Genomic DNA, 26870 nt, shown 5'->3' on the forward strand with positions numbered 1-26870 from the left:
AACGAGAAAGAAAGAAATCCACAGATTAATACAGACAGTGGATTCCACAGAACCCTGACAACTCTGGAGGCTCATAAATCCCTTGAATCAAACATGCTAAAATGGGTTTTCAAAGCCACAAATGCAATGGAAGTATCTCTGTCTACAGCCAGGTCAATTATCCCTTTTCTTTTGACAGCAATGATTCCATGTACAAATATCTCCTTTGCTAAAAATTAGAAAATAGTAAGAGAATTTTCTGTGCTTTTGGAAAAGAAACAAAATACCAGAGTTCGGAAAGACTGTTCAAATTTTCTCTCAGGAATGCCAAGGTGTAATGGAAAGAATATTAAGGATTTATAAAGTCAAAAATTTGAATCTAGACTTTCCCACTTATTAATTTTATGACTTTAATATGTTCTATAATTGCTGAACCTCTTTGAGCCTCATCTTTATAATCTTTATGATCCTATATCCTGAGGCAAACTGGGCCTTTTTGTTCCTCAACAGCATCAAGTTCCTCTAATTCTTAGGTCTTTAGAAGATACTATGTCTGTATGAAATGCCCTTTCCTCATTTCTTGTCTGGCTAAATCTTAATGACAAAATTTGTTAGATATACTTTTTCAAAGAACGTTTCTTTGGTCAACCCCCTATCTATATAGGTTTATGCTCACATAGAACCCTGTGCTTTTCCTTCATAGTAATTGATAATTACTTATTTGGTGGTTGTTTTATGTCTGCCTTTCTCAATAAGGTGTAAGCTGTGTGACAGACAAGACAATAACAATTTTATTCACTACTTCATCCCAGTTGCCTAGCACAGTGCAGGCACTAAATGGTACTCAATACTTATTTGTTAAATTAAGGGTGCTAGAGAATACAAAGAAAAAAAAAAAAAAAAAGCCACAAAGCCAAGTGACCAAAGCTCAGAAAGCTTCCTAGATGAAACAACGTCTCAACTAAGACTGAAGGATAAGTGAAAGCAGCAAGAAGGGGTAGGGGCAACACTGTCCAGAAGGAACAGTGACACACCTCCACTTTCTTTCTTCTAAGATCTTAGAACGTTTTAGTATATGTGCTGCCGAAGCGAGCACGATCTTAGAACGTTTTAAATAATGTATTTGCTCTTGGATAGGAAGTTGGTCCCTGATTCCAACCTTATGTACATAATAAATTCTGTACATAAGTATGTAAAATGTAATCCAGAATGAAGGTACAATAAAAGTATAATTTGCTAAAGGCATAAGAATAGGTAAAGAGATTTTTGTGAGGGTTAAGAAAAGTTTCAGAAAAGAGATGGCACTTAATCTGGACACTGAACAATGAGTAGATACAGAAGCAAAGGAAAATCTCAGAGGAGTTCAATTTTGAACAGTTAACTTTGAAGTGACAGTAGGATATCATTTGTTCAGTTAAAAAGTATGTAATTAATTGCCAACTACATTACAAGCTCTGTGCTAGGCAATGGAGATATACTAATGAACATAACATAGCTGGCGTTCTAACAGCAACAAAAATATATTCAATAATTAATTTTACTATAAGCAGTTCAGGTTAATATCCAAATGGAGACCAAAAGTAATTCAAAAATTCAGAGCTAGGTTAATTAAAGCAATATATGTTTAAAGGCAAATAAAAGAAGCTCTAAAAATATTTTAATTCCCTCTCCCTATAAGCTTTCTTCTTTGGTAAAGAGAAGTGACAGAAAGTATTGGGGAATTCATACATGTAAGAAAAAGACAAGAAAAAGCTGATGACAAAAATTAAAGTAGAACAGTTAGATATAAGGGGGGGAAAACCATGAATATGTCACAGAGGGAACAAAGAAGGTACTGTACAGAAGGATTAGACAAAACTAAAAAATGTGAAAATAGTCTAATATTAAAAGGTCTAAGAAGAGATTATTAGGCTTATTTTTTAAGTTTTAGTAAAAATTAGACTATAAAAGGCTAAAAAATACATGGGAAATAAAGTATAACTCTTGAAACTGATTAAAGTATAAAAATAGGAATATTAGTATAATACTCATTATTCTCAGTATAATACACTTTAGTTACTAACAAACCACCATTTTTCCAGGCTGCAATGATTACATCAGCATAGCAATATCATCAACTCCATTCTTATCTGCAGCCTTCTCTGCTGGCTAATCTCCAAATTACTGATTGCAGATAATTAAAACTAAATATTTAATACATTTAAGTTACAAGAATTATAAACAAATAGAAAAAAGCTATTTAAAATTTTATGAAAATAGAATAAACACATTTTATTATATATATAATCCTGTATATTAGTTGACAGAATTGAGTATAGGCAACTCTACATATTTCATATGTTTGGAAAGCCTGTGAACCAGGATAATTATTATTGTTAACACTGGCTTTGTTGTGTCCATTATCCATTTCTCCATCTCCTGAACATACTTAATATACAGAAAAATACTTTCTATAATTAGTACACTTGGGTTCAATTTGAAATTATTACTCTATGGTATGTCAGATTCAAATATTTTCAAAATAACTAAAAAAATAAACATTGGGTCCACAAAGTACAGTACTAGTATTTTAGCATTCACAACTCTGATCTTTCCATCAAGTGAATTCTTCGAACAAACAGGGACTTTCCCTCCTCCAATCATACTGATCCTTTATACAGAATATCCTCTTTTCCACCAGTTCAAATTTGTTCATTTTTTTATTCACTGAGCACAGTGTTTTAGGGCTGGAGAAAATATAAAAATGACAAGACATGTTCCTACCAGGACAGGCAGTTATAGAAACAACTAATTGTAAAGCAATGTGAAAGGCAATATGGGATCATGAAGGAAGGAATGCCTATTGTTGCCTAATGGAGTTGAAGACCTAGATGTGAATCATTTTCTTCAAGAAAATTTAACTGACTCACACTACCTTTTTCTCAATGAGTTTCTTTTTTTTTAAGTTTTTACTTAAATTCTAGAGAACATACAGGGTCAAATTAGCTTCAGGTGTACAATTCAGTGATTCAACACTTACAACACCGGTGCTCATCACAACTGCACTCCTTAATCCCCATCACCTATTTAACCCATCCTCTGACCCACCTCCCCTCTGGTAACCATCAGTTTGTTCTCCATAGTTAAAAGTCTGCTTCTTGGTTTGCTTTAAAAGTCTCCACGATCTTTCCACTGTGTTGTACTTACACAGCACTCATGCATCTTATTCATTCATTTGATATTTCATTCATTTATTCCAAATTAACCATCCAACAAATATTTAACTAATCATCTGGAACTATTCTGAGTACTGAGAAAACAACAAAAATAGATATAAGTGCCCACACTAAAATGATAAAATCATCCTCCTCTCATGATTTCACCGAGTAGAGCCAATGAGAAGTTCTATAAGAGACCACCATTCTACAGCTATGAATTGTAGAATTTTCACCTTTTATCTTGTATTGGGGGGAAGGGGGTAACACTTTGTGTCTCCTCTACTCTCAATAATACTCCACTACAAACAACACTACTTCACCTGACACCAGATGTGTGGGTTTTCTACGCATCAAGCAATTCTGTAACACCAGCTAAGTGTTCTATAATTTAACTCAATTCTGACACTACCTACCTGGAGATAGCATCAGATCCCACCAGTTAAAGGCTCAGGCCCATCAGACGACCCCCTCTTCAGATGCTAATCACAAAGTCCAGACTGTTACTTGTGCTTCTGACCTACCTGCTATATAGCAGAGGTTCCGACAAACCTCTCTTCAATTGAATTAATTTGATAGAGCGACTCAAAGAATTCAGGAAAACATTTTACTTATTAATTTACTAGCTTATTATAAAAGGATATAATTCAAGAAAAGCCAGATGGAAGAGATGTCTAAGGAAAGGGATGTGGGAAGGCATGTAGGGCTTCCATGCTCTCTCTAGGCACACTCTCCCTCCACATATCTTCATGTACTCCTCAACCTGGAAGCTTCCCAACCTGTATTATTGGGAGAATTTTTATGGAAGCTTCAATTATGTAGGCATGATCAATCACTAATTCAATCTCCAGTCCTTCTCCCCTTCCTGGCAGATGGGAGTAGGACTGATAGTTCCAAGCTTCTAATCATGGTTTGGTCTTTCTGGTGACCAGGCCCCATCTTAAAACCATCCAGGAGCCCAAAAGTCTCCTCATTAGAACAAAGGACACTTCTATCACCTAGGAAATTCCAAAGGATTTAGGAGCTCTATGGTTAGGAACTAAGGTAAAAAATGAAATAGTAGAACAAAAGATGCCACTAGTATTATTCCTATCTCTTAAGAAATTACAAGGGTTTTAGAAGCTCTGTGTTAGGAACTGAAGGACAGAGACCAATATATTTTTTTCTATTACTTCACAGACCTCATTAGTATTCTGTTAATCAAGGAGCTAGAATAAAAAAAAATCCATTTGGGGATGAAAACTTTCCCAGCTACAGAAGTAAGAGGCCAAAGAAACAAAAGTAGATTTAAATGTCCACACTAAATTGTAAAGGTCTAAAGAAAGAATATAAGATAATGGTGGGTAGCCAATGAGGCCTCAAAAAAGATGCTCAACACCATTTTCTTCCTCTTTCTTTCTGGGCAAAAGTCCTTTTTTCCTCACAAATAATTATCTAATTTTCTGCAAATTTCTGTTACAGACTGTTTCCAACAATCGACTATATATAAATTCTAAATATTCTTTCAAATTCCTACTTTCCAAATAGTTCATCACCATGATAACTCTTCTTCAAGTACTCTATTGTATGACTCAAACGCTGATGACTCTTCCTTCCATTCATTATAAACTTCAATAGAGGAATATGTAAAATACTATATGAAGGCAAAGGCAAAACAGTGGAAGTAATTTGAATGTCAGGAAAAAGCTGGGAAGAAGGGGTGATATTTGAACCAAATGTTAAAGCAGAGCTCTTCTAGGGGGAGTAAGAGCACTCAGGGAGCAAAAAAAAATTTTTCTGTAAGTCCATTCAGGAAGTGGAAACTAGTTTTCTGTGGCTTCAGCAAAGGTTTGGGTCAGGAAGCAGTGAGGAGCCAGTTGGAAAGGTAAGTAAGAGGTAGATTATGAGAAGCAGTATAAATACAGGCATTAAAAAGTTTTACTTAACCTGAAGATAATGGGCAGGCAACTGCTGCAACTGAAATTTGCCCTTCAGGAACATCATTTGGTCAGCACTGTGAAACACGAATTGAAAAGAGAAAATTGTTGAGAATGATGCCCAGGCTTCTGGCGTGGGTAACTGAGTAGACTGTTCCTGCTCCAGTCCTTCCATCATCAAAAGTGGCAAGCAATTCTAAAGATTCTGTTACTCAAGTCAAAAATCATATAGTCCTCAATTATTCCTTACTCTCACATTCCACATCGGACCTATGAGAAATTCTTTATTCTACCTCCAAAATGTAGAATCTTCTCTATGACAACCCTATTTAAACCATAATCTCGTCTCTAGACTGGTATTTCAGTGGTTTCCAAACTGGTCTCCCTGCTTCTGTCTTTGCCCCACTTCCTTGCTGCCTGTTCACACAGAAATCAACATGATGCTTACAAACGTCAAGTCAAATAAAACCCTTCCCATACTCTAATGCCTTCCCATACCAACAGAATGAAACTCAGTGACTGTATTCTGACCTTGTAAGACTACATTAGCTGGCTCCAGCTCCTTCTCTAACATCATCTTCTTCCACTATCCCTGAGGTTCACTTACTCTAGTTGCTCTGATTTCCTTACAATTCTTGAACAAGTATGCTCCCACATCAAACAACCCCTTATACTTATTCTTCCTTCTGCCTACAATGCTCTTTAAATATCCACAAAGCTCACTCCTGCATTCAGTAAGATTTCTACTCAAAGGTCATCTCAGAGAGACTTTCCCTAACCATTCTATCTAAAAGAGAACCCCTTAGCCATAACACTCTACCTAATAAATTGTTTGTCTTTTTGTTTGTTATCTGTCTTCCCCCACCATGATGTGAGATCTAAATGACTTTATTTGTTCACTGATGTGTCCTCAACACCAACAACAATGCCTGGACCCTAGGTGGTATGAGTTAACATATACTGAATACATGAATGAACATGTATTCATGAACTCAATAACATGAGCAAAGTGACAGGCTGGTGAGGATAGGGAGATTTGAGGTCTTCGGTTTTAGGTATGTTGATTTTGAAGTATACTTGAAACATTCATATAGAAATGTCTTGAGGGCACCGGAGTACCTAAGTCAGTTGAGTGCCCAAACTCGGCTCAGTTCATGATCTCACAGTTTGTGAGTTCGAGCCCTGAATCAGGCTCTGTGCTGACAGCTCAGAGCTTCTGTGCTGACAGCTCAGAGCCTGGAGCCTGCTCCAGATTCTGGGTCTCCCTCTCTCTCTCTGCTCCTCCCCTGCTCATGCCCTATCTCTCTCTCTCTCTCAAAAAAATTTTTTTTAATTAAAAAAAATAATAATAAAAATAAATGTCCAATAGATTAAGAATCTAAAATATGTGAGTTCAATAACTGAGTTAAGAGTCAAGCATCATTTGCTTGAAAACTATTTGGAAAAAATAGAACTACCAAATGATCCAGCAATCTCACTTCTGGTCATATATCTGAATTAATTGGAAGCAGGGTCTCAAAGAGATGTTTGTATACCAATGTTCACAGCAGCACTATTCACAATAGCCAAGAAGTAGAAGCAGCCCAAATACCCATCAATAGCAATAGATAAAAAAAAATTGGGGCACCTGGGTGGCTCAGTCAGTTAAGCATTTGACTCTTGATCTCAGTTCAGGTCTTAACCTCAGGGTCAANATGTATTATATATATAAGAAAATGTGGTATACTCATACATTGGAATACTATTCAGCTTTAAAAAAAAAGGAAATACTGTCACAGACAATAACATGGATAAACCTTGAGGGCATTATATTAAGTGAACTAAGCCCAAAAATGTCCAATGTCAAAAAATGACAAATACTGTATGATTCTATTCATATGAAGTATCTAGAATAGTGAAATTCATAGAAACAGAAAATAGAATGGGAGGAGGGAAAAAGGGAAGTTGTAGATTAATAGGTACAGAATTTCAGTTTAGCAAGATAAAAACATTCTGGAGATCGGTTTCACAACAATGTGAATATACTTAACGCTACTGATTTACTCAAAAATGAGTAAGATGGTACACTTTATGTTATATGTTATAAAACCAACTTTTTAAAAAGTCTTTGCAAAAGTCTTATAAATGAATTAAGTATATCCAAAATGAGGGATAATGTGAACAAAGAAATGGTTCATGATGGAACCTATGAATGTCAACATTTAAGGAGAGTGTAGGAAAACAAAATCAGAGAATATATTAAACAGAAGTTATCAGAGAAGTAGGAAGAGAGAGATATATATGAACATCTGAGCCTCAACATAAATCTCAGTTACAGTTGTATATATATGCATTAACCAAAATTTTAATAATGAAATTGGTCCCAGGGAATTCACCAAATATGATGATCTACTATCATTAATAGAAAATGGACAGGGGCAACTGGGTGGCTCAGTCGGTTAAATGTCCAACTTGAGCTCAGGTCATGATCTCGCAGTTCATGAGTTCGAGCCCCATGTCAGGCTCTGTGCTGACTGCTCAGAGCCCGGAGTCTGCTTCGGATTCTGTGTCTCCCTCTCTCTACCCCTCCCCCACTTATGCTCATTCGCTCGCTCTTTCTGTCTCTCAAAAATAAACATTAAAAAAAATTTTTTTAAGGAAAATGGATAAAAAAAGAGATGGCATACAAACACTAATTTTTATATATTCTTTTTATATCTTTTTTAAGCAAAAAAAATTGTACAGTAACAATTCATATTCAGTATTTCTCTGGTCTATAATCCACTATTATAGGATAGGGTCAGTGGCAGGAATGTTCTATGTTCTGTAGTCTGACAGATCTGTTTTCAAATCCTTGTTCTATCATATGTTTATTACCTGTATGACTGTGGCCATGTTAAATTGGCCAAAAGATTTAGTTTCCTCACCTACAAAGTGGAGGTAATAATACCAACTTAATTCACAAGTTTGTTATAAGGGTTAAAAGAGATAATACAAGAAAGTACTCTACAAATGTTAGCCATCGTAATTATTCATCCTTATAATATATGTTTTTTGTTTTAGTCTATTCTGTTATATGCTACATACCACTAGTGCATAAATGTCTACCTCATGCTGGGCTAGAAATACAGATATACTGAAGTCCTCCTCCTCAAATTCAGGTAGTATGGAATGGGGCCCAGAAATTTCTTTTTTACCCGTCATAAACTCCTCTAGTGATTCTTATGCACACCCAAGTTTGAGAACAACTATAGACTGTTTACGGCATAAATTTTAGAGACCTATATAAAATCCTTTATTGTGACATTACATATACAATCTATTAATTCCCCCTAAACCATTTATTATTTTCAAAATTACTTAATGTCTAAAGGCATAGATCCTTCAGAAACTCATATGCAGAATGAGCATATTATTAAATTATTAAATATGCTCAAAGTGAGGACTGAAGGTTTTTAAGCCGAAAGCCAGTGTTTCCTAGCTCCATCATTTACTACTTATGTAATTTTGAGAAAGTTACTTACATTCTGTCTCAGTTCTCTCATCAGTAAAATGGGAGTGATAACAGTACCTGTTCACTGGGATTTGATGAAACTTAACACATACTGAATGTCTAAATGGTATTTGATACATAGTAAAATACTCAGTGAAGGTGAGCTGCTTTTATTCTAACATTTGACATACCAAGATTTTTTTCCTTTGTTTTCAATTCCAGTATAATTAATGCACGGTGTTATATTCATTTCAGGGGTACAATATGGTGATTCAGTAATTCTATATATTATTAAGTGCTCATCACAATAAGTGTACTCTTATCCCCCCACCCACCTCCCCTCTGGTAAACTACCAGTTCATTTCTCTATATTTAAGAGTCTGCTTTTTTGTCTCTGTTTTTTTTTTTTTTTCCTTAAATTCCATAGTAAGTGAAATTATATGTTGTTTCTCTTTCTCTGACGGACTTATTTCACTTAGCATTATATCCTCTAGATCCATCCATGTGTGTCACACCAAGACTTATTCCTATTTAAAATCACAAATAGTTTTTAATCATAAAATTTTGAAAGCAAGGAATGAAGGATATTAAAAAAAAAAAGACTTTCAACACTTACCTATTAAAGACAACTTATTTCTGGAGATGCTTCCTCTCTTCACTACTTAAATAATGGTTACATCATCTAAATATTCTATCACTTACAGATAAGATGATGAAACCAAAGTAGAAGTAAATAGTTTAACAGCCCCACAAGTCTAAACTTAAATTTCTTTAACATGTTGGTTTTAAAACTTTTTTACCAGTCTACTGCTATTTACTTTTGTAGTAAAAAAGAATTAAAACTGGCAACCCTAAAACAGCTCCTAATAGCCAAATATTTAATTTTAATAAATCTAATTTGATTTTTTTTCCCTTCACGGAAAGAAGCCAGAAAGCAGAACAATTTAAGAAATGTAACCATTCCACAATCTGCTTTTAGCCAAATGCAAAAAATGTTCACTAAGTCCTTCCAAGCAGGTATCACTAGCAAAACAGCTCAACATGCCACATAAGGACTGGTATAGACCAAATAAAAGTAAAAAAACAAAAACAAAAAACAAGGCAGATCCTAAGATTAATAATGGTACCTGAGAGACTCACCCTTGTCAAGTAAATATCTAAGGATGAAAAACCAAATAGCAAACTAGGAAAACCATATAGCTGGGATCAAAAGGAACTGGCAACCAAGATCTCATTTACTAAAAGCAAACATTAGGAAAGGTGGTTTCAGTGACAGTCACTTCCCTTCCCCAGGTTCTTTGCCCCTCCTGAAGAAACTTGGTGGTACTTAGACTTTGGTCGGCATCACATAAACACCTAGTCACCCCTCTCCCTTCCACTTAGTAGAAAATAACTGCCTTCTGGTATGTACGTATGTACGTACGTATGTATGTATGTATTTTTGAGAAAGAGAGAGGCAGCATGTGAGCGGGGGAGAGGCAGAGAGAGAGAGAACAGACTCCAAAGCAGGCTCCAGGCTTTGAGCTATCAGCACAGAGACCGATGTGGGGCTCGAACTCACAAACTGGGAGATCATGACCTGAGCTTAAGTCAGACACTTAACCAACTGAGCCACCCAGGCACCCCAACTGCCTTCTGCTTTATTCACTGAATGTAAAAAAGGAGAAGGGAAGAAAGTCAACTAATTTGCCTTTTCTAATAGTCAGATTTTAAGCTAAAAACATGAGAAAAAGAAATGTCTGAAGGCTAGCAGTTTAAAGAATTTATGGAGGCAGACATCCTACAGGATTAAAGGGAAGAGTTTAGGATGGCTAAGCAAAGCCAACAAGCTAGATCTACTTTATGTTATAAGCAGCAACATAATGAAAACACTCTTCCTTGTTATTTGGCAGTCCTAATTGGTTCCATTTTGAGGTTGATGAATACCTGAAATTAATTTAGGAAAGTAGGTTACAGATACTCTGTACTAGGTTAAAAACAAACAAAAATAAATAAAAAAAGAATTGTGCTAGGTATTGTGGATAACAGCCCTAAACCTTAGGAAGCCAGAAGGAAAAATAAGAATACTTTAAGCAGAATATAAAAAGAATCTCTATCTCAAAAAAACGACAATACCATTCTTCCAGTTGGTCCAGTCAAAAACCTTGGTATTATTACCCTTGACTCCCTCTTTCCCATTCACTGGCAAATTCTGATAGCTGAAATGCTAAAACACATTCAGAATTTCGTATCATTGTACTGCTACCACTCTGATCTAAGCCTCCATATTCTCTCTCCTCTATTATTGCAACACCATCCTGACTTCTTTGTTCCCCTTGCTCATCTTTAGTATATTCTCATCAAAGTGGTCATAGTGAAGCTATTAAAATGTATGTCAGACCATGTCAATCCTCTACTCATAAACTTCCACTGACTTTTACTCTGAGATAAAAAGACAACATCCTTAATATAGCTTATTTCTCTCTCACTCCTGTAATCTGTAACTTCATCTCCTCCTCCTTTCCTGAGTCATACTTGTCTTCTTGATGTTCCTAGAAAATGGAGGCCTGATTTTCCACTTAAGAGTATTTGTGGTTACTACTTCCCTTTCCTGAAATGTTCTTGACCCCAGATACATGGCTCATTCACTAACTCCATTCCTCTAGGTCTTTATTCAATTGTCACCTGCCCACTTTTTCTAGAAAACTGCAGACCTCCCATCCAACCTACTTTGTATCTTTCTTCCTTGTTTTATTTTTTCCTTAGAAATGATCACTTTCTGACATATTATATAGTATTATTTATTTGTGTCACTTATTGTCTGTCTCCTCCTATGAAAATGTAAGTGCCATGATGTCAGAAATTCTTACCTGTTTCGGTTCACTCCTGTATTTCCAGCACTAAGAAGAAAGCTTCGCATATAGTAAATGCTCAATAAATGCCTTCTGACAAATTTATGAATGAAAGTGTTAAGTGAATTAATCTTCATCAGATGTCTTTTGGGACTTAGAGGAATAAAGGTGGAAGGAACATCTGTCATGTGCAAGGCACTATGTGAAGTAATTACACATCATTACATGTCTCATTTAATCCTCACTCTAAGAAGCAAATATGTTATAGATGAGAAAAATGACATTCCGAGGATTAAGTGGTTTACCTAAGATCATACAGAATATACCACTCAAATTCAGACCCCTCTGACTCCCAGAAATCCTAATCTTTTCACCACAAAGCAATTTAGGAGGTTTGTTCATTGACAGTAACAGAGAGGAAAGTGTGCACTTTGTGTTTCAGATAACACAGTATAAATCTCTGAATTATACCAACAATAATAATATTTACTAAGTTCCTTATACCTTGGATCACTAACTCTATTTTAGAAACTGAGAAATCAATGCATCTTTGATCTGTGAGTATATGAGTGAAGGGAAGGTGTTGGCTCAGGTGAGGGGTTGTGGCTGAGGGAAGAGGTTTGACTACTACCATAAATATGATCATTCCTAGAAATAAACTACATTAAATTCCTGAGGCTATATAGAACACCTTCCAGCCTTCCAGACCACAACTACCCAACAGAACTTTCCGCAATGATGGACATGTTTTATATCTGCACTGTATAATGCCCTAGCCACTAGCCCCACTGATCATTTGAAATATGGTCAGTGTGACCAAGAAACTGAATTATAATTTAATTAACATATTTATTAAATTAATCACTTAATTTAAATTCAAATACCTACATAAGAGTAGTTGCATTATATTGGATAGCACTGTTCTAGACTCTCCATTCCACTTCAGCTATCTTCTCATCACTCACTAGTTCACTTATATATAATACCTTGATCCATTTTAGTTTGATGACACTGCATACAGGGCAAAGTTCTTCTCTCAAAACCATCCCAAAGTTAAAAGGAAATTACCTTATGACTGCGTCCTTACAAATATTTTATTTTATTTTTTTTTACATTTTTTTTTAATAGTTTATTGTCAAATTAGTTTCCACATAACACTCAGTGCTCATCCCCACAAGTGTCCTCCTCCATGCCCATCCCCCCCTCCCCCCACATCCATCAGTCCTCAGTTTTTGTCAGCATTCAAGAGTCTCTCATGGTTTGCTTCTCTCCCTTTCCCCCACCATTTCTGCCCTTCTTCTTCCCCTTGTTCCTCCGTCAAGTTCCTCCTAATCCTCCTATACGTGCAAACAACAGATGAATGGATCAAGAAGATGTGGTTTATCTATACCATGGAATACTACATGGCAATGAGAAACAATGAAATCTGGCCATGTGTAGCAACATGGATGGACCTTGAGGGTGTTATGCTGAGCGAAACAAATATTTTATTTTTGAAGGAAACTATTTAGAAAAGACATCGAGTCTAAAATAACTTCAGGCAATACTAGTTTGGGGCACTGAAAACAGGTTCCCTGATGAAATCAGTTTAAAGAGATGGCAAAGAAGGGGCAACTGGGTGGCTCAGTCAGTTGAGCATCTGACTCCTGATGTTGGCTCAGGCCATGATCCCAGGGTCATGGAATTGAGATCTGCATAGAGCTCCACACTGAGCATGAAGTCTGCTTAAGTTCTCTCTCTCTCCCTCTGCCCCTCTCCCCCACTCACACACATACACCCCAAATAAAAAATTTTTAAAAAGAAAAAAGAAGACAAGTTCAACATAGATTTTCTAACTGGAAGGTGGAGAATAATAATTTTACAATTAAAACTTTAGATGCCATTATAAATAAGCCTGTTAGGGGTACCTGGGTAGTTCATTCAGTTAAACACCTGACTCTTGATCTCTTGCCTCAGGTTATGATCTCATGGTTCCTTAGATAGAGTCCTGGATAGAGTTCTGCCATAGCCCATAGCCTGCTTGGGATTCTTTCTTTCTTTCTCTTTCTCTTCTCTTTCTTTCTCTCTCTCTCCCCTCTCTCTCAAAATAAATAAATATACAAAGTTTAAAAAAAGAATAAAATAAAATAAATAAACCTGTTAAAGAAAGGGTTTCATTGTAAAGCTCACAAATAGCAAATGAGTTCTTGTGACTTGAGATTAAAATTCCCAGGAAAGCACCATATCCGATTTTTTAAAGAATAACTGTATCTCAAACCACTAAAACAAAAATTAAGATTATGTGCTCTGAAAAATGTTTCTCAATTTTCATTACATTACATTCATTTCATTACATTACTCTGGTAATGAGGAAGACACTAATGTTTAAAATGCATATGAAGGGTTTGAAAAATGTTCTTCATGATACAAATATTTTAAAAAGGTAATATAGCAGTATTTTATATTATGTAATTTTAAATCTGTATATATAACTTAATAAGCTAAACTTAATGGCTATTTCTTCTACAAGCTGAAAAAAGTTTATATATTCAGGCTGACCAACATATTTTCCTTATCTCGTCATTGAGAAAATAAGAATCACCTTATATTCAGGCATGTACGATAAATTTTTATTTATTTTTATTTTGTAGACTCGTGGACTACAGCCAGTAGTCACAAGGCCCAGTAAAGTCTCTCCTCCATCCCCTAAGCATTCTCAATCATTCTCAGACTGTCTCAATTTTTACTGGCTAACCCTATTTGAAGACATTTAAATTTACACATATTATATTTTGTCTTATAATGTTTATGTTTCTTTTTCCTCCTGTGTGTTTTTTGTCCTCAAATAGAGTCTAAGCTCATGTAGGCAAGAACCATGTATTACTTCTTTGCATTCACCATAGCAGAGCTGAGTGATTTCTAGAATACAGAAGGAAAGCTATGGATTTGGTGCTCCAAATATACTAAGGAATGACAAAAATGCCTTCAATCTACTACAGAATAGATTTGCAGGACAATTACCTCAGGCTCAGTAAATCTGAGCAATTTGTACAAGGTTACCACTACTATAATCCAGGTTCTTTCCAATTCTGAATTGTTGATCTTTTACTGACTGATTATCATCTGATTTGCACACTGTTTAAAAACTCTTAACACCTCCCCATACCACTACCATCACCCACCCTCAGTCCTCCCACAGCAACCACAGGAAGGTATGAAAGGCAGCCAGAGAGGAAGATGGAGAAGGAGAAACAGTAATAGTAATTGGCAGCAGGGGATATACATCTGTCCAAGGCAAACAATTTCCTGGTAAATTAATCAGTGCCCACTGTGGAAATGTGTTGGGTACTAATAATCTGATAATAGAGCAGACCTTTCCATTCAGAAAAGAATCACAATTAACATAAAATAAGGGGTCACAGATAATTAAGACCTAAAAGCATGCAGTATGAATCATTTATCATCCTGCCAAACCAATAAAGGGAAAAGGCTCCGAATCTTGGTTTTGGCTCAGGTCATAATCTCACAGGTTGTGGGTTCAAGCCCCGAGTGGTTCTCTGCACTGATAGAACAGAGCCTGCTTGGGATTCTCTCTCTGCCCCTCCCCCTCTCATGATGTCTCTGTCACTCTCAAAATAATAAACTTAAAAAAATCTACACCCCACCAGATTATCAAGATTTTTAAAAATTTAACAGTCAATGAAACAGGGTAGTACCAAAGCAAGGAAAGACAAAACAGAGCAATGGAACTGTAATAACTGAGAATGGAGCCACACATACAGAAATACTTGATTTATGATAAATATGGCACTGTAGAGAAGAAGAGAAAGAATGGTCTTTTCAGTAAATGATAGTAAGTCAAAAGGATATCCATGAGAAAAACAAAAAAAACAAGAACCTTGACCTATTGTCATACATATAACAACAAAAACCACCTCTAGATAAGTTATAAATGTAAAAGGCAAAAACAGTAAAGCTTCTAAAGAAAACATCTAGAAGAATGACATCTTCATGATCTTGGAGCAGGCAGAGATTTCTTTAAAACACAGGAACTATAAAAAGCAAATTCAATAAAGGAAAAGATTAATAAATGGAGCTACATTAAAATTAGTCTTTCTTCCTCATTAAGGACCCCATTAAAAGAACAAAAGGCAAGCCATACAATGGAAGATCTTTACAACACATGTAACAAAGAGCTCCCATCCAGAAAACATCTAGAACTCCTACAAATCAACAGGAAAAAGATACATACTACAATAGAAAAATAAGCAAGAGATTTAAATGGAGACTCAGAAGGGAGCATACCCAAATGACCATTAGTGATCAGGGAAGTACAAATTAATACCACAATGAAATGCCTCTACTTGTTTAACAGAAAGGATAAAAATAAAAAGGTTGACAATACCTAGTACTGGCAAGGATGTAGAGCAAATGGAATTCTCATACTCTGCCCACGGTAATACAAGTCATGTAATCACTTCTGTGAAAGAGGTGGTGTGATAGAGACAGTCATAATGTGGAAGGGTGTGGAGTAGGGAAGTGCATTACTGCAAGGAGCTATACTCTAACATGAAAGTGAAAGGTGGAATCAGACCAGTCAGAAAGGTCTGTTGTCTAGTGGGGCAGAATACACAAAAATGGTGCTATCCTTTAAGTACTTACTGAGGAAAGTCTCACAGTTTGGCTTCCACAGTGTTACCCATTGTGAAATACTAACATTGTTTGCTGTAAACTATAAATTGATTCACCTTCAAATAAGCGATCTCTCTTACAGGCTAACCTCAACAGTGCTGACACCCATTTGCCATCTTCCCCAACATATTCCACAAGAGGAAAACAGGCATATGTGCCAGGGTAAGTAGGAAAGTGAGACTGCTGCTCAGGATTAAGGGCACTTAAAGGTAACATCCCTTCCCAAAAATCCATTCCTCTTTCAGAGTATTTTGTACTACTGAGTGGAAACATCCAGGAAACCAAGAAACTACCCACACACCCTTCTTTTTCTTATTCCACTTGTTTCTTCTAAATCTGGGCAGCTACACTGCAACCTGTAACTGAGTTGCCAATTATTGACAAACCAAGGACCAGCATTTCAGTTGCTTAAACCTCATTACCCAAACTGCTCTTCCAAGTGAGTAAAATTTAAAAATACTTCATTTTAAATAAAAAAGCATTATTAGTAGTTTGAAAAGAATTGCGAGGTTACAAAAGTAACTAGTCATTAGAATTTGTCATGCTTGCACTAACAAAACCTTAGCCTCCCAAGTATGTCCCTTTTGAGGTCAAGTAGGGTGATAGAAGGTATCTGCATCCATAGCACAGAAATTTAGACTAAACACAGACTGTTTAACCCTCTCCTCATGATTCTGAGGGTGTCATTTAAGACACAGAGACATCTGGTTGTTCTCACACATTTTCTGTGGCGATCATTACACCAATTCAGACTGACCACTAGATCAATTCAGATTTAACACTTCAGCAACCAGTACATTTTGTATAAAACATTTCCAAATTTTACTAACCTACATGTTATAATCTGAACAAAATTTGTTACTAGTTATCACACAGATAAGCTATTCTGTACTGTAGCTTCCTCTCGGGCTCAAAGTCTTATTTATCAACTTCAATGGCTTCTCATCTCACTTAAAAAATGCATCTAAAACTTTACTGAAGAAAATTAAAAGAAAATATGAAGAAATGGGAAGCCATTCCTAAATGGAAAGACTACTGGAATGATGCCAATTCCCCCTAAATTACCTTAAACGAATAAGGAAATTACAATAATAATATCAATACTTTGCTTTTGTAACTTAAACAAAATAATTTTAAGATCCACCTGGAAGGAAAAAAAAAAACAGCTGAAAAAAAGGCAAAACATTTTTGTAAAAGTGTAATGAAAAAATATTTGTCTGTCATATGCAACAGGTATGTTTTATAAAGTTACCTTAGGAAAATCATTTGAGAAGCTAGTTCAAGAACAGACTTCAAAAATCAAATGGACCAAAAGAAACCCTAGTATACAGAAAAATTCAACATATACTAAAAGAGACATTTCAAGTCAGAGTAAACACAGAAGTCGTGTGTGTGTGTGTGTGTGTGTGTAATAATGATTAAATGAAATTAACAAATGATTAGCTGAGAAAAAGTAAGTTAGATTGCTGTTTACACAATAATAGATCCTATGTGAATTAAAGAGTTAAATGTAAAAAAATGAAAATGCAACAGTGCTAGGAGAAATATATGTGTATGTTTAATCCGATCTTGTAGTAAAAAAGTCCTACATAAACATACAAAGGAAGAAATAAAAAGAATTTGACGAATTTGGCCAAATGAAAATAAAAAGTGTGACATCAAAGAATGCACATATAAATTTAAATGGCAAATGACAAAATAGGAAAAAATACCACCACAGGTGCATGTACATGATCATTTATCAAAAAACAAAAACTCTCCTTGTTTTTAATAAATAGGATTATAGAACTAACTAAAAAAAATTTTAGTAACTGAAAAAATGGACAAAGGATACAAACACAGGAAATAATATAAATGACTAACGCAACATATGAGGGACAAAATATCAACCAAAGAAATAAAAATTAAAACAAGATAACATGTTTGCTTACCAGACTGCCGAATGCTCACGTTCATGTACACAAAAATATCTAGTGTTGCTAAGAATCAATGAAAAGGTTTTCTTACATTACAAACAGATAACAACCTTTCTGGAGGTTAATTTGATGTCAAAGCATCAAAGAGAGTCAAGAAAAGAGATTCCATTAAACCAACACTCTATCCTTAGGTATGTGGTCTACAGAAATAATAATAAAAGGGTGTTTTTACATGAGTTTTCTATAAGGATATTCTCTGTGATGTTTATATCATAAAAAATTAGAACCAAATGAATAATTGGAGGCTGGTTAAGTACTATAGTCCATAATACAATATGATGGGGCTGTTCAAACTCATGCTTTGTAAAAATATTTTATGACATTTAAAAAGCAATATTAAAAATAATTTATAAAAGAATAATTTGGGGGAGAGATTTTTAAGCCAAATTGTTAACAGTATTTATTTATAACCAGATGGAGAGATAGCTGCTCTATACTTTTATAGATTTTTATAAAATGAATTCATAGGACTAGTATAGTTGTAAAAAATGGGGATGTTAAGTTTGAAATATATAATTACATCTGAAATATATTTTCAATTTAAAATATAAATTTTTATTTTTAATTTAGGGGGATATCTAAAGGGAGTTTTAAAAAATTGTATGTCTGGATTGGATAAGATATGCTGCAGTAACAAATAATACCCCATTCTTGTGGTTTAAAAAATCATAAAGTTTATTTCTCACTCATGCAAAACCTGCTGAACATATTGGCAGCTCTCCAGGATAGCTGTCTTCCATGTGGCCACTTCAATATTGTAACTCTACCATAAGAACTCAGCTTCCATCACTGGTCACAGCTTCGGAGGAAGGAAGAGAGGAGGGAAGAATGTAGGGAAGAAGGAAAAAAGGGAAGGAAGAGGGAAGGGATGTCCCTATCTAACTTCAGAAGGGCTAGAAAAATCAACTTTTCTGTTTGCCCAGGAGTAATATGAAAGAGATTTGGAAATTTATTATAGTACTGTCTTTGCCACAGTATTCATATGATTACTGAAATCCAGGATCAGGATGTCAATGTTGTAAGAAAACAGAAGCTTATTATTCATTCTCATTCCTCCATATACATTCTATGATGCAGTAGCACTTTAGAACCTGCAGTTTCCTAAGCCACTCTCTTTCAATCCATCATAGTACCTTTACATCTGATATTCCCTTTGTCTTAGATTCTTCCTTCAGGATTCAAATGTCAACTCTTTTGTTAAGTCTTTCCTTACTCTTTTCTTGTCCCTCCTGGGTCCCTCCACAACAAATACAAGATGAGCACATAGATGTATTCAGTACTGAACATAAGCCTCTATTACCCTGCTTATCATACTATATTGTAGACACCAAGGTTTGTATCTCCCTTTGTATCCAACTACACTGGGAACTCCACTTAAGAGTAAATAATCTTATCCATCTTTCTTTAAACTGATATAGTTTTGGGGTTTACTAAATGTTTGTTGAGCAAATGAATGACAATGATCAGAAGAAAACAAGGTCTCTACCGGTAAGAGTTATCTCAAATTGTCAGCACTTTCCTGCAGTGGGTTGAAGAGCATGCCAATAAAATTCATGTCGACCCAAAATTTTAAAATGTGACTTATTTGAAAATAGAGTCTTCGCAGATATAAAGTAAGGACTGAGATAATACTGGAATAAGGTGAGCCATAAATTCAATGAGTGTATCCTTATCAGAGACGAAAAGTATATATGGAAAAGAAGGCCATGTGAAACTCAAGGCAGAGACTGAAGTTATGCTGCCAAAACAAAGACCACAAGAAGCCATAAGAAGCTACAATAATAGCCCAGAAAGAAAGGAGTCTCCCCTAGATCCTTCAGAGAGAATGTGGCCCTGCTAACAACTTGATTTTGGATTTCTGGCCTCGAGAATTAGTAAGAGAATAAATTTCTCTTGTTTAAGACACCAAGTTTGTGGTAAATTTTTAGAACAGCCCTAAGGAAACAAATACACTTGCTTTTAGAAAGATGAATGTGCAATGTGGCAGGGAAAATACAAAGGGCAAAATGGGGAAAACCAACATTTCCTCGCAACATATTTGCAAACCTAGTGGAAGCATTATTTAAAGCTTTTAGAGTGGGAGTGGCATTACCAACAGCTGCCTCAACGGTTGTTCTATTGTCCTAGACTGGCAGAGAATACAGTTATAGTGACAGGAACAAAAGTGGTCATCCATGGCACTTCTCAGACTTAGTATCAATTTTGATACCAGAGTTGTCTGTATTTCTTTTTTTTTTTTTACAAATAGTTTATTGTCAAATTAGTTTCCAGAGTTGTCTGTATTTCTTGACTGTCTGCAGTAATAAGTACCAATAGCATCCTTACAGTAGAGATATTTTCCAAAGTTTCTGCTGAACAAGTTTGAGAGCTCAACAAATTTAACAATACTAAATTTAAGTGTGCAACTGCAATAATACTAACAAGGAGACCTTCCCCACAGTGCATGTCCCAGGGAGGAAAATCTTAAAACCAAAACTTCACAGCCTATGAACTTGATGAGCATGTTTAGATATCTGAGGGTTTTTTGGTTTTTTTCAAACTATGGTTTTCCAACCTCTTTTTCCTGTCTTCATGCTTCTTCCGACTGATAACCTTTTTTCTATGTTTTTTGTGAGTGGTTTCCTCAAATGAAAAAATAACATATCTTCTATGTAAATCTGGAAATAGCTATGTCTCTGGTTATGTAGTCCCACCTTTTATACTCTACTGAAGCTAAGGTAGGAATTAATGAGAAATTTAAGCTATTTATTCCTCTAGTTTCATTCCTCTCAAAATAGAAAATCTAGTTCCCCACAGAAGTCAATACAGTCTTTGAATCTTGGAATCCATTTGAGGGGAAGGATTGAGCAGGAAACTACCCACTCTGTCCTCACCATTTCAAATTATAAAGCTTTCCTCATAATTATTTCTCCTTTCCCAAATACTGAACCTATCTGAAATGCTCATCAAACCCCAACATTCTTTTTTTTTTTTTAATGTTTTATTTATTTCTAGGAGAGAGAGAGAGAGAGACAGAGACAGAGACAGAGACAGTGTGAGCAGGGGAGGGTCAGAGAGAGAGGGAATCACAGACTCTGAAACAGGCTCCAGGCTCTGAGCTGGCAGTCAGCACAGAGCCCAACGCGGGGCTCAAACCCACGAACCGCGAGATCATGACCCAAGCGAAAGTCGGACGCTTAACCGACTAAGCCACCCAGGCGCCCCCAAACCACACCATTCTTTTAACTGGTTTCTCTGTATCTATCCAGTCTATACCCTTCCAATCCAACCTAAACATTCTGTCAAAGTGGCACTCTTATAATACTGCTGTCAATGTGTCACATCTTTGCTCAAAAACTTCTCAAATGAAATTATAAAGTCAGAGTCATTAGGAAAGATGGGTGAGTGTCAGAAAACACTTAATTCAATTTGTCATTAACTGGATAAAAAAACTGACATGCCTGAGAGCATACAAGTAAGGGGTAGAGCCAAAACTAGAAATCACGTTCCCCAACTACCATTCCAACACTGGGGATGAATTAAATAAATATAAAAGTCATAATAACTCTATGAAAAACTGGTATATACCAGCTTTCCTAAGGAAAAGTATTTTCATAATATTAGGATTAGATGAAGGTCCATTAACATTTACTGAACACCTAATATGTATGAGCTATGACCCTCAAGGAGTTCACAGTTTTATAGTAAAAGGCATGAAAACAATTAAATGTAGACTTATAACAGAAACATGTATAAGGCAAAGAAAAAACATCTAATTGAGCCAGTGAAGGTGTTAAGACTTCCAGCAGGAACTTACACTTTCAAATACTGAATAACAAGTATAACAGATATCGTGGCAAAAAGTAAAAGAGCTAGAGTAATAACAAATATGAAGGCATGCAGCCATGACAGACTATAGCAGCTGCAATTCAGTTTTTCAGTGTCACTGGAGACTAGGATAGATGTGAAGAAGCGTGTAAAGATGAGGAAAGAGAAATAGGTAGGGTCTAGATCATACAAAATGCTTTGTTGCTTTTATCCTACCAATGAAAAGAAGAGATATGACTAGATTTGCTTTTTAGAAAATTCACTCTGTCAACAGCATGGAGGTTCTAAAGGAAATGAAGTGGATAGCAGAAAGACGGATTAAGTAAGCTCTTGCAGTAATCCTGAGACTTAAACAATGGAAGTATCATAAACTGCAACCAAAAAAAAATTTTTTTTTTTTTTTTTTTAAGAAATCTGCTTAAGATCACTGGAAAGAATGCAAACTTTAGGAACCAGAAAACCTAAACTCACTCCTTACAAGCTCTATAACTCAGGTCAAATCACTCAACTTCTTTGAGCCTATTTCCCAGTCTCTACTATTAAACTGCAACTCTAAAAATGGAGACACCATCTAACCACAGTGGTTGCTCAAATAATTTTATCAAACATATATAAGGTATTGAATAAGTACATGAAAAATATTAGTTCTCTTTCCCCATTTCTTCGACCCCTTGAGTTAATTAGATAAGAGGATATGGATTATAGGATAAAGAAAAAAATAAATTAATAAATAAAGGAGGTATAGGATGATACCTAGGTACCTGACTGGCCTATCTAGGTAGATTGAGGAAGGATCATTAACCACAGAATATAAAAAGAAAGGAAGAGGGGCACCTGGGTGGCTTCATCAGTTAACTGTCCAGCTTCAGCTCAGGTCATGATCTCACTGCTCCTGAGTTCGAGCCCAGCATCGGACTCTGTGCTGACAGCGCAGAGCCTGGAGCCTGCTTCAGATTCTGTGTCTCCCTTTCTCTCTGCCCCTCCCCTGCTCGCACTCTCTCTCTCAAAAAAAAATAAACATTAAGAAAAATTTTTTTAAAAAAAGAAAGGAAGGAAAGAAGAAAGAATAAGTTTGTGACACATTGCAGTTAAGATACCTATGGGACATCTGGATGGAAATGTGTTAATATATAATTAGATCGAGGACTGCAATGCTTAGGAGAAAAGTCTGGGCATGATGGTAGCTGGCTATGACCTTGGGTGTGTCTCTCAAAACCCCACATTGTTCATTTCTAAAATGAAAAAAACGCCACCTATCTCATCTATTTTACAAAATGAGAATACAATGTATATGATCCTCTGTATGTGTTCTTTAAACCATAAAACACTCCAAAATTATGGAATGGCATTATTAAAATGAAAGAACCTAATTAATAAATATTTATTGAGCATGTAAATTATTCAAAAACCTCTTGCAAAAGATAGGATTAGAGATAAAAATCAAACCAAAATAAAGTACCATCCTAAAGTTTACTGTGTGGAGATTTTATTCCCTGCATTTTTGTTTTAAAGTTTTCAAGGTAGAGAAAAACTAAAAGAATAACACAATGAACACCAATATAGCTTTCACATAGATTCAATAATTTTTAACCCTTGCCAAATTAATTTCATTCTCTCTGGCATTACACTCATACCTTTTCTTTTAGAAACATCTGAAAGTAAACTGTAGACATTATGAAACTCTACCCCAGCATTTAATCTGAAGAACACGGACATTCTCTTACACAACCACAATACTATTATGACATTAACATTTTTTAATACTGACATTAGGGGCACCTGGGTGGCTCAGTCAGTTAAGCGTCCAACTTCAGCTCAGGTCATACATATCTCATGGTTCGTAAGTTCAAGCCCCGCATTGGGCTCTGTGCTGACAGCTCAGAGCCTGAGGCCTGCTTCTAATTCTGTTTCCCTCTCCCTCTGCCCCTCCCCTGCTTGTGCTCCCTCTCTCTAAAATAAATAAGCATTAAAAAAAATTCTTTAAATAAAAAATATTTTTTAATGCTGACATTATATTGCATCTCGGATATAGTGCATATTTTAATTTCTCCAACTATCCCAACTGTTCCTTTATAAGCGTGTGCTGTTCTTGTTGTTTTGTTGTTTTTGTTTTGGTTCAAGATCCAGATAAGGGTCATACACTGCATTTAACTATCTTGTTGCTTGGTCTCCTTTAATCTACAACAGGTTCCCTAACTTTTTTCCTTTTCTTCTTGTGTGTGTGTGCGCGCGCACGTGCCCACGCTTTCTTTTATAGGTCATTAAAAATGCTAAACTAGATATTTTATACAATAATCCACTGTTTGTATTTGTCTGATTATTTCATCATGATTAGATTAATTTAAATATTTTGGCAAGAATACTACATAGGCGATGTTTTTCTTTATGAAATTTATAACATAGTACATGTATTGATTTTAATGTGGAACCTATGTGTTCTTAAAAACTACTCAAATAACTTACATTATGTAAGTTCAAAGACAACATCTGAAGCATAATTCTATGATCCAACACTTATCCGTAACAATTTGTGTCTGATACATACCCAATCTATAAACTCAATTCAACCATCAGCTTTATTAAAATAGTAGAAAACAGTTTTCTTTATACTAAGTGCCCTTTAAAACCATAAAAGCTTAGTTGCTTAAGCGACCAACTCTTGGTTTTGGCTCGGGTCATGATCTCACAAGTTCATGGGTTTGAGCCCCACATTGGGCTCTGCACTGGAAGCATGGAGCCTGCTTGGAATTCTCTCTCTCTCCCTCTCTCAATCAACTCGCACGGTCTCTCTCTCAAAATAAATAAATAAACTTAAAAAAAACAATTTTTTAGAAGCCCCTAGGAGGCTCAGTCGGTAAAGTGTCTGACTCTCAGTTTTGGCTCAGGCCATGATCTCAAAGTTCTGTGGGTTGAAGCCCCACATGAGGCTCTGTGCTGACAGTGCAGAGCCTCTTTAGGATTCTCTCTCTTCTCCCTCTGTCTCTGCAGCTCCCCTGCTCATGTTGTCTCTGTCTCTAAGTAAATAAATACACTTAAAAAAATTTTTTATAATAAATAAAACCATAAGTACCTCCTACCACCACCTCCAAAAAATCAAATTATAAAGGCATGCTCAACTCTGCAAACATTCTTTGGTATATTATAATGGGATAATTTTACAGACTGAATCACAGGGCTAAACCATGCAAATACCATCAAATGGGGAGAGGTTTCCTCCCCCCCCCAAAAAAAGAGAAAAATCTGTAACTAATATTCAACAACTGATATCTTTCAAAGCTTTCAATTAGTAAGAAAATTTTATCCTGAAAAGCCACGTAACCACAGAAAGCTATAGTATAAATGTATAATGTATAAATTGGCATGTGTAGGGTGGTAACTAGAAATAAAAATTATTTTGGAGGGGCGCCTGCGTGGCTTAGTCGGTTAAGCGTCCGACTTTCGCTTAGGTCATGATCTCCCGGTTCGTGGGTTCGAGTCCCATGTCGGGCTCTGTGCTCACTGCCAGCTCGGAGCCTGGAGCCTATTTCAGAGTCTGTATCTCCTTCTCTCTCTGACCCTCCCCTGCTCACGCTGTCTCTCTCTCTCTCTCTCTCCTAGAATAAATTAAAAAAAATTTTTTTTTAATTATTTTGGAATCTCTCCAAGAAATATCTGTGACAATTAATTGCTACCATATATGCTACAGGTTTTGCAAATATAAACATTTCGAAAATGAAAATTTCCTGTCAGAGTGATATATATAAAGGATATCATTTTATTTTGAAAATTCCTTAAGTGTGTTAACTATAAATAATACATCACTATTACCATTAATTAATAATAATTCTTTTCAAAGTCATAACAATAAAAGTACCCAAATCAAATGCAAGACACAAACCAATCTTTCAGACAGTAAATCTGGAAGCTGAAATCCTCAGTATTCACCATTAAGATATAAACCACTGAAATAAATGTTCATTATTAAAATACTAGGGGGAATATATTTAACTAACTTAGCTCTACTATTAGGTACTCCTAAGACCTCAGTTGTTTTATGGATGTGTTCGGAGCACAAAGAACTCTCTATAGCAAAGAGTTGAAAGGTTTGTTTGTTTGTTCATAGAATGGAATATACATTTATTAGTCTGTCCCTAGCTCACTTACTGCACAATTTTTGTTGGCACTATGTAAGAAAAACAGGAAGAAGGGAGTTCATTTCTGTAGTAACTAAATTTCTACTACTATTTTATAAACAAAAACAATAAAAATCAAGTGGCTGTGTATTCATGAAACACATTTGCTTACATTAGTTTATACTGATAAAAACCAACACCAAGCAAATGGTCACTACAGGCCAGCCAGCCACATACTCCAAGTTCACATACTTGCAAACATTCAAAATACACAAAACTTTCTGGTATGCAGGAAGTCTGGTATTTATAGACTTGAGTCTTGTTTCATACTTATATAAATTACGGTATCTTCAGGTGTTTTATTCAACCAGAATTTTATAAGACCTTGATCACTATTGGCCTGACAACACAAAAGGAGGTCAGCAAATACGTATGAGCAATGGAGAAATGGCCTAAATACTGTTGATCTGATTTTGATAATCCCAGCATCTTATGCTTTCACAGAAAAGAAGAGTGAGGTGTCCTAAGGATGCTCATTACCTGTCAGGTCCTTTTAACAACTACTTCCAGATGGCTATTAACCTATTTATTCCTCAATACCAGTAGATAATTTGGCAAAACTAGCCGTTTTAAAAAGCCCGGGGGGAAGGGGGGAATCTGAACATGTTCTGCTAAAAACAAGTACATTACAAATCAGATTCTATGACAGCTATCTCAAGATATTGAAAAAAGAAAGGCAAAATGAGTAAATTTTTAAATGAAAGCTTGTCATATCAAAGCTAATCCACTTAAAGACATAAAATGCCTAGATCTTGATTCCCTATACTTCAGCACTATGAACAAACCCATTCCTCAGAGGCATATTAGAACATTTCTGTAAGTTTAACTGATATCACCTTATCAAAGGTGATA

At 35.6% G+C, this 26870-nt stretch overlaps 1 protein-coding gene across 4 annotated transcripts in view; it reads right to left on the reverse strand.

The window, feature by feature from the left end:
- Window positions 1–26870, reverse strand: part of FAF1 (Fas associated factor 1) — a 449320-nt gene that overhangs the window by 321311 nt on the left and 101139 nt on the right. Inside the window, exon 2 of one of the 4 annotated variants that reach the window (XM_077779704.1) lies at window positions 5100–5166. The exons of the other annotated variants lie outside the window; for them this stretch is intronic. Within the exon in view, the coding sequence (XP_077635830.1) occupies window positions 5100–5156 (57 nt within the window). The 5' untranslated portion in view covers window positions 5157–5166. The remainder of the gene's footprint in view (window positions 1–5099; window positions 5167–26870) is intronic. 4 annotated transcript variants of the gene reach the window in all.

This window comes from Crocuta crocuta, unplaced genomic scaffold (assembly GCF_008692635.1).
Source record: "Crocuta crocuta isolate KB4526 unplaced genomic scaffold, BGI_CrCroc_1.0 scaffold168, whole genome shotgun sequence".
Classification (NCBI taxonomy): Eukaryota; Metazoa; Chordata; class Mammalia; order Carnivora; family Hyaenidae; genus Crocuta; species Crocuta crocuta.